The sequence below is a fragment of the Vulpes lagopus genome, chromosome 21 (genome assembly GCF_018345385.1).
Source record: "Vulpes lagopus strain Blue_001 chromosome 21, ASM1834538v1, whole genome shotgun sequence".
In the NCBI taxonomy this organism is placed as follows: Eukaryota; Metazoa; Chordata; class Mammalia; order Carnivora; family Canidae; genus Vulpes; species Vulpes lagopus.
In genome coordinates, this window is record NC_054844.1 from 3717549 (window position 1) to 3726318 (window position 8770).

The window sequence follows — 8770 nt, forward strand, 5'->3', positions numbered from 1 at the left end:
ATGGTAACTTTGGGGTGAGGCTTCCTCTGGCTCCTGTGATTCCATGACCCATACTGGGAAGCCTTGGGATCACACAGGGCCTGGAGCCAGCCCAGGCACTGGGCCATGTTCTTCTGCTCCTTGCTGTAGGCCCCGGCCTTGCTTTCATTGCCTACCCCCGGGCCGTGGTGATGCTGCCCTTCTCTCCTCTCTGGGCCTGCTGCTTCTTCTTCATGGTCGTCCTCCTGGGACTGGACAGCCAGGTATCAAGAGGCTGTCATGCAGAGCCTGGGAGATAAGTGGCTGTGTGGGGGCTGGGGGTGGGGGCGGAGCAGTGGACAGGAGGCTGAGCCTGATGCCCCAAGGGCCCTTAAGGCACATGGGGACTGTGCAGATGTCACAAGTGGATGCCCTTCTAGGGGCTAAGAAGAGCTCTGAGGGATAGGTCCAGACCTAAGGACGACCCTGGGGACTTGACACAGGGACAGGGCCGGGCTAAGCCTCGGAGCAAGAAGTCAGAGCTGGCTGATGCAGCAGCATATTTTGGGATCTCTCTTTCTCTCCAATTCTTTTGCCCTCTCATCCAGTTTGTGTGCGTAGAAAGCCTGGTGACAGCGCTGGTGGACATGTACCCCCACATATTCCGCAAGAAGAACCGGAGGGAGCTCCTCATTCTTGGCGTGTCTGTCACCTCCTTCTTTGTCGGGCTGGTCATGCTTACAGAGGTGAGGGCCCGGAAAGCTTGAAGGTGGGGATTGGGTGAGGAGGAGAGGCCAAGGTGGCAGGGTCCTATGGAGCAGGTGGAACAGGTGCAGTGGATTCAGGCCTTGGGCTGGCCTTCCAGGCTTCAGGGCTCTGGGACTCCTTCCTTTCCAGGCCATAGGAAGCACAGAGTAGGTGAGGCCTTCCTCTGGCCCTTGGACATTAACCACCTACCTTTGGGTGTGGCTGAGGGGTGATTTGGCTCCATGGTCAGCTAAGAGGTATGAAAAAGATGGTCTGGAAGCCCTGGATTAGGAAAAATGGCCTCTCCGGCAAGTTCCTATGATGTACCAGGCAACTGAGCCAAGTTCTGGGGACGAACTTCAAAGGGAGAGTGGGAGCCCTGGGGATGGGTGCTCTTCTGTGTTTTGTCCCGAGGGAGAAGGAAGGAGCTAGAGTTTGTCAGCTTCACAGTCCTGATGACGACCCTTATCCTGATCCTCTGCCAAGAAGTACATACTTTGTCTTAGGCTTCTGGGTCAATCTCTAAATGTTCTCAGGGATAAGCTAACAATAGCTGTCTGTTTCATCTATCTTCCTGCTGAAAATAAAAAAAAATTACTGTCTCATATCTGCTTAGCGCCTTGCACCTTACAAACTATATTCTGTTTTAATATCCGTCTCCTCTGATCCTCACCAGGTCTGCTCTGTGTTTGAGGGTGTGAGGCTGGGGGTTATGGGGGACAGTATGTCTGTTTCCTCTGGGTACAGTTCTGTTTTTGCCCTCTTCCCCGGGCAGGGCGGTATGTACGTATTTCAGCTCTTTGACTACTATGCAGCCAGTGGCATGTGCCTCCTGTTTGTGGCCATCTTTGAGTCCTTCTGTGTGGCTTGGGTTTATGGTGAGTGACTCTTCCCCCAGGTCCTAACCCCAGTGCTCTCCACCATCTCAGGGCCCTGAGAAAAGAGTCATCCGCTGCTCTTTCCCACCTTTTCCTGAGACTCCTTCCCTACTCAACCTCAAAAATTTCAAGAATCCGAAACTGTTACCACTGGAAATGCCCTCCAGAGATTGCTTTGTCACCCTCCTGGTGATGGCCACACCCTAACCAACCCAAGGGGGCCCAGATCCTGTCCTATCCAAACCTCTTCAGCCCTTAATGACTTTATGATCAGAAAGTCCTTATCTTTGCCTAAGCTGAGTTCTGCCCACTGCTGCATATGCCTGTGAATCCCAGGGAAGAGATTCTCCCAGCAATGATTTGAAAGACTACCATGGTGTCTTCTGTTTATTGATCCTTGCCCATCCTGCCCATGCCTTGGATGCTAAAGAATGTCCTTTCTCCCTGTTCCTTCCTTCTCTTCTTCATGGTAGGAGCCGGGCGCTTCTACAACAACATTGAAGATATGATTGGGTACAGGCCATGGCCTCTTATCAAATATTGCTGGCTGTTCCTCACCCCAGCTGTCTGCACAGTAAGATAACCTTCAATAAAGCTACACAAAGGCAAAGAGAGATGGTGGTGGTAGGAGGCCAGCCAGGCTATTAGCCATAGAAGGGATGCCTCCCACGGGGATTGAAAATCTGGTGGATTCTAGAAAATGATTGGCAAGGTAGATTCTTCCTTTCCAATCCACAGAAGGTTAAATTGAGGTACAGAGCTGCCGGATGGTTTGACTAACACCACAACGTGAGTCAAATGTCACAGGCAGGGCCACAACCTAAGTGCTTTGGGCTGCTCATAATAATACTAATCACAGTGATAGTAATAACGCCACTAAGAGGGCTCACTTTGTGCCAGGCATAAGGTGCTTTGCACATTTTAACCCATTTAATCTGCGCAAAAGCCCCATGAAGTAAGAATTACCATTGTATTCATTTTACAGATGAAGTTGAAGCCAGAGACGGGAAGCAATTTACCTGAGTGAGAAAGTGCCAGTGAGCTGGGATTCAAGCCCAGTGGCCTGGCTCGAGTCTGAGCCACAAACCACTAAGTGCTGCCTCCTGGGGCTTTATCTCAGGTGTCAGCAGTTCCTCCAAGCACCCACTGTACACAGGGCATAAGTGAGGCCCAGGGGGAAGGAGGCACAACCTCTGCCCTTGAGGTCCTTACAGCCCCCCCGCCCCCCCCATTGGCCCGGAGCCTTAAGCACCGGGAAACACCAGCAGCCATGTGCAGAGGTGCCCAGGGGGCACTGGGGAGGCTCCCTGGAAATTCTACTGGGGGTGTGGATTTGGAGCAGGATGTGGATGGGGGTTAGGGGTTAGGGGTTGACTGATCCAAATGGGCCTGGAGGCCAGGTGGGGCTTGCAGGGTGACAGGTCTCTGCCAACTCCCCCAGGGGGCACAAGGGCCCTGCTCTCCCAGCCCCTTCCTCTTCTACTCTCCTCCTCAGGCCACCTTCCTCTTCTCCCTGATCAAGTACACCCCGCTGACCTACAACAAGAAGTACACGTACCCGTGGTGGGGCGATGCCCTGGGCTGGTTCCTGGCTCTGTCCTCCATGGTCTGCATTCCCGCCTGGAGCTTCTATAAACTCGGCACCCTCAAGGGCTCCCTCAAAGAGGTAGGGGGTTAGTGGGGAGGGCGGGAGCCCAAGCCACTGCTGGTGTAGGGCCCCAGGAGGACAGACAGACACCTGCCTCACTGGGGTAGGAGAGAGTGCCACTGAGCTTGGCGAGGCTCTGGGGAGGGACAGACACTGCTGCCTACAAGACTTGAGCCGGGGGTGGGGGGTGGGGGTGAGGAGAGGGTCGGCTCCGGGTGGGCAAGTGGGTGTGTGGCGGGGGCGCAGGCAGACAGTGGTGGTGAGGGAAGCTGGCAGCCGTGCCCCTGACTCCAGCTCATGACAGCCGCCTCCTCTTCCCTTGCAGAGAATTCGCCAGCTCATGTGCCCGGCGGAGGATCTGCCTGGATGGAACCGAGCAGAACCCTCTGCCCCTGCCACGCCCAGGACATCGCTGCTCATTCTCACCGAGCTGGAGTCCCACTGCTAGGGCCCGACCTGCACCTGCGGCGGGGCCGGGCGGGGGCGGGGGCGGGGGCGGGGCGCAGGGCAGGAGGCCCTGCCGCGGCCTCTGCCATCCACCTGGGTTGGGCGCCTCCCACCAGGGCGTCCCTGCTCCAGGGGTGGCTGCGGGGGGACCCGCTCTGAGGCAGGCCTCGGGGGGCCGCGCGGGGCTGGTGGGTGGACTCGCGCTTGCTTCTTGCCCTTCATCCCATTAAATGCACGTTCTCGCCACCGACGGCGGCCCTGCCTGGTTCCTGCCCCTCTGCTGGCCGCGGCAGCACCTCCCCGCCTCGGAGCTGCGGCCCTAGCGCCCTGCACCCGCGGCCGTCTCCCCTTCCCTGGCTGAGTTCCCCTGGGCAGTGAGCGGAGGGTCCGTGGTGCCGGGAACGGGGTCCCGCTGCGGCCCTCCGCCCTCAGACACCCCCGGAGAGGACGGTCACGCCCTGTCCCTGCTGCCCCTGGGCTCCGGAGCGAGCCGGCGGCGGCGGCGGGGACGAGCCGGGCCTGGGCCCCCGCCCGAGGAAGGAGGCGGAGGGTGTGCGGGCGCTTCTTTCCGCCCACATTGCCCTCCCGCCTCCCCCCGACCCCGCCTGCGGACGCTGAGCCCGCGCGAGGGCGACGGGACAGGCCCGGGCACCGCGGACGGGAGGCGGCGGGACGAGCACTACCCCGCTGCGCCAGCAGGGGGACCCCGCCCCCAGGACCGCCGCTCTCCCGCCCGGGACGGACGCCGGAGGCGGCACCGCCAGGCGTGGCCGCCAGGGGGCGAACAGGCGCAAGCGGTGCGGGGCTGCTCCCGGGCCCGGGCTGCGCAGAGGGTCGGGTGGGAGCGCCAAGCCTGTCCTGCCCCGGGAGGCCGGGCCGGGCCCCACGGGCGTGTCTGCAGCCTGTGTGCGTGGAGGTGCGGCCCCCTTACCTCGTGTGTGAGTGTTTGCGCCTGAACACACACAGCCGCGTTTCTCCCTGGACATGTGGAGGCTGGGGCGTCTGCCTGTGACCCCGCCTCTGTGGGGATGGTCTCCCCGGTGCCCTCCGGGGCGGCTGGGACTCACGGGGGCGCACAGCATGTTTACAAGTCAGGGGAGAGCGCACTGAGATCTTTGCCAGTCTTCAGGTTTTGATTTGTTGTTGCTGTTTGGAGAATTTAGTAAAGTTAGTGGCGGAGACCCTCCTGTTCATTGGCATTGGCTGCTGCTTCCTGGACTGTGCCTGGCTGGGCGTCCCTCAAGCGTGCCAGGCGCAATTACAGCCATAAGGCGGGAAAAACAAATCTGCTAGGGAAGCCTGGCATCTTCATCCAACTGACCTTATTTCCAGAACACCTACTATGTGGTGCTGTGCTGTGCTCCCGAAGCATGCAAAATAGATGCGAAATAGACACAACAGTACAAAAATAGGTACAACTTCTTCAATAGCAAATTGTGGCCGATGCAAGGGAGGAAAAGCAAAGCACTCTGAGAAGGAGTAACTGGGTCTGGGTAGGAAGCTGCTGGTTTAGGCGGGGTGGGCTGGGAAGGCCCTTCGGAGGGCGTGCCTGTTCTCTCTCCAGCCATCCATCTGAGCACAGTTGCAAATACTTGTAAGGCCTGGGAAGGGATGCCTGCCTGCAGTTCAGTAATAGTGATTTGAATCCTAGTTAGGAGATCCAGTAATATAGAGTGAAAAGGATCCACTGGCCTGAGCCTCAGGAGATGAGGCATCCCGCCCTGGCCTGTTTCTAACTCTGTCTTTGTGGAAGTCACATGCAATTCAGGTCTTTGCATTTTTGGAGGGACTACTGTGCGCCCACATACACACAATCTTGTTGTAGGGCTCAAATGAGGTCATGGATGTGAGAGCCCTTTTGGTTCCTCAGTGCCAAGCAGTGTGAGGTCATTAAACCAGTTGGGGGGATGGATGAGGGGTATCTGCTCTAATAACCCAGGGGGCTGACAGGCAAAGATACGAGAGCAAAGCTGCTTGTCAGCATCCGGGTCTGGGAACAGGGGCAGGAATACCCGGACTTGGCTTTAGTGGGGATAGTGGGGGAGGGCTTACTATCTGTCCCATTTGCTTTCTTTGCCTGGAAGGGCAGATCCTGGATCTCACAGTTCTTTCAGGAAGAAGACACAAAAGGTAGGGGACCCTTCTTGTCTAGAAGCCCCAACCGTTAGAGAAGAAAGGCAGGCATTAGGTTGGCTTGGTGGCTTGGTTGGTTCAGCTTCCGACTCTTGGTTTCAGCTCGGGTCCTGGGATCGAGTTCCACTGTGTCTGGCTTGGTGCTCAGTGTGGGGTCTGCTTGAGGCTTTCTCTCCCTCTCCCTCTGCCCCTCCCCCTTCTCTCTCTCTCTCAAATAAATAAACCTTAAAAAAAAAAAACAACAAAGGCAGGCACAAGGGCACCTGGGCAAGTGATGGCTGGATGGAGAGAAGTGGCACAGCTCACCGGCACTGCAAGCAGAGGCCTTGCAGACAGGGAAGTGACCGATGAGGCGCTGAGCCCATCAGGCTTCCTTGGAGCCTTGGATCACATACCTCACACCTTGCACCTGCCTCACATCCATGTGCACACAGGCACGCAGTCCCTCTTTATCCTTAAATAAATGTGCACAAACTCAAGACATGCCACTGTCAGCCGAGTAGGATCCTTTACAGAGGCTTGCAGTCCTGGCTGGGGTCTGAGCCCTCTTACTTCCTAGTTGTATGACCTTGGGCAAGTTCACCTTTCTGAACCTTCATTTTCTCCTCTATAAAACAGAAATAGTAAGATCTAGATCAGTGTGTTGTTGGAGTCCAGCAGAGGGTGTAGGAAGAGCTGCCATGGGGACATGTTCAAGCAAATCCAGCTTCTTTCCCACGGCTTCAGCCCCACCACGTAGGGCTGTCAATTAAACACAAAAGCCCAGGAAGAGGTTAGAGACATCTTTGCAGTCTGCTGGCCTCCTTAGCCCCCGGCAGCAAGCTGCATTGGGCCCAGAAAAAAGGCTATGTTCATTGAGTGAGGCATTTCTGGAGGAGGCAAGGGAGAGGTTGCCCCAGAATAACTCTGCATCCTGTGGCCCCAGGGTCCTGCTTAGCGCCAGCAGTATTGTCCAAGAATCTGAGGATCTGCGTCCCCCAAGTCCTAATCTATCCCCTGGTTCCGGGAGAACAGTGCCTTTTCAGAAAATGGAAAGCTGGGATCAATTTTTTCCCTCAAGTTCCATCCATCCTTCCATCCGTGCAACAAACATCAAGTGCCAGCACTGTACAAAATGCTGGAGGTAGAGACAAAGAATTAGGAAACGTGTGTTCCCCACCCTGTAGATATTTCTAGTCTGGGAAACAATACAGTAGAACAAGAGTTGGATGCTCAGGAAGTAGGTTCCATGCCAAGCTCTCTAAAAGCATGCATGGACTTAAATGAATGTGGTGAGGAGAATATTTTATGGGGCTCTGGGGTAAGATAACTGAGTCACTTAACCATATCCCATCTTGTCGTCAGGCCCTTCGCAGTGTAGAAACAGTCTTAGGTAGGCTTTCCAGGTAATTTAGGGATTCTTACCTTTTGCAAGGATGGGGATCTCTGGCCTTCTGGAGTTTAGCAATTAGTCTGAATGCCTGCTGGGGGTAGGAAGCTGTGGGGGCCTGGGTGGGCTTGAACAAAGGTGGGGCTCCAAGTTAGAAGGAATCCAGGGCAAACAAGGCAGCTGTTCCCCTACAAGGCGAAGGAGAGGCAGCAGGACTGCAGGTGGGGACCCATGTGCAAGCCCAGGTCCTGATGGAAAGAAAGCCTGACACATTGTAGGCATGAAATAAAATTTGTGAATGAATGAATGAGTCCAGAAATGTACCCTCTGCCTAGTCTGATTCTCTTTCTTCTCGCTCCCCTTCATGGAGAGGCTGGGCATCTTGTTCTGGAATAGCTGCCGCTGCTGTTCTGTCCCTTGTGGACTGTGGTGTCCCCTGCACACTAAGCCCTGTGGCTGCCATCTGGAGGACCCAGCACGCAGGGACAGATGAGCACAGGGGTAACTGCAGCACGTGGGTCTGCCAGAGCCGACCTGCTGCCCGCCTTCGGGCGCCACGGAGGCATGGAGTCTGAGAGCCGAAACCCGCCCTGGCTTCCTCTGGCTGGGGAAGCCCACAAGAGATGCTGAGAGGGGCCTGTGAGCCACTGCCTGGGCCTGCTTGATGGAAAAGTACAGACAGAGGCTCTCCCCTCACACCCCAGCCCTGCTGGGAAGTTCTCAAGTATAGAGGGGAAGCTCCTGCAAAGGGGAATTTCCCTCTCACCCCACGACTTCCCCCCTCTCCACACCACCTGGGGCTGAAGAAAGCACCTTCATTGCCTCCACAGAGGCACTGACTGTCCTGAAAGAGTGAGCAGGGACTGTCCTGTCCCCAGCACCACAAGAGCACACGTGGGACCAATGATGAGACCCTGATTTGGACGTGCTCACTGGGCACATAGCAGGGGGCACACACATTTACTCAATTAATATCCATTCACCACTGATGGCTGCCCAACCATCAGACAAGTCCCAGTTGTGTGCCTCGAGTCCTGAGAGGTCACTGGAGCATAATTATTGCTGCCTGGGACCAGACACCACACACAGCCCGCCCAGCCTCTGCTCTCAGAGGACACACAGCAAACACCAGTGACCCCCCCACAGCCCGCCCCGCTTAAGCACCTACAATATCCTAAGCAATTTACTATATTGTCTTTAACAGTGAAAAGTAGGTATAGGTATTGTTTTGTTCCTTTTACAGATAGGAAAACTGAGGCTCAGAGCCTTGCCCAGTGGATGTGGACGGTCAAACAGAGGAGGGGTTCAAATGTAGGTCTGTCTGACGGTAAACCTGTATCCTTTCTAGATAGGCTCCTTGAGGTTTGCTCTGGGCACTTTCTCTAGGAAAATCCCAAGGCACAGGGTGGTTGGTAGTTGTGAAGGTCCAGAGCCTTGCCTTGAAACCACAGAGGGCTGGTACTTGGTGGAAAAGTCCAGCTGGTGATTCACCCTCCTCCCGAGCCCTCGTTGGTGAGGCCAACTCCCCTCCTGAGTTTCTCGGTTCCCAGCCTGGGGGGTTGGTGGCTCCCATCCTACTGCTCTGGGGAG

The 8770-nt window shown here is 56.2% G+C and overlaps 1 protein-coding gene across 7 annotated transcripts in view; it reads left to right on the forward strand.

Moving 5' to 3' along the window:
• SLC6A13 (solute carrier family 6 member 13) overlaps nucleotides 1-3924 on the forward strand; it is a 36093-nt gene extending 32169 nt beyond the window's left edge. For all 7 annotated transcript variants that reach the window (XM_041735550.1, XM_041735554.1, XM_041735552.1 and 4 more), the window contains 6 exons: nucleotides 130-242; nucleotides 567-704; nucleotides 1481-1583; nucleotides 2057-2157; nucleotides 3079-3249; nucleotides 3557-3924. In XM_041735550.1, coding sequence (XP_041591484.1) covers nucleotides 130-242; nucleotides 567-704; nucleotides 1481-1583; nucleotides 2057-2157; nucleotides 3079-3249; nucleotides 3557-3679 — 749 coding nt within the window. In that variant the 3' untranslated portion in view covers nucleotides 3680-3924. The remainder of the gene's footprint in view (nucleotides 1-129; nucleotides 243-566; nucleotides 705-1480; nucleotides 1584-2056; nucleotides 2158-3078; nucleotides 3250-3556) is intronic.
• The last annotated feature ends 4846 nt before the right edge of the window (nucleotides 3925-8770 follow it).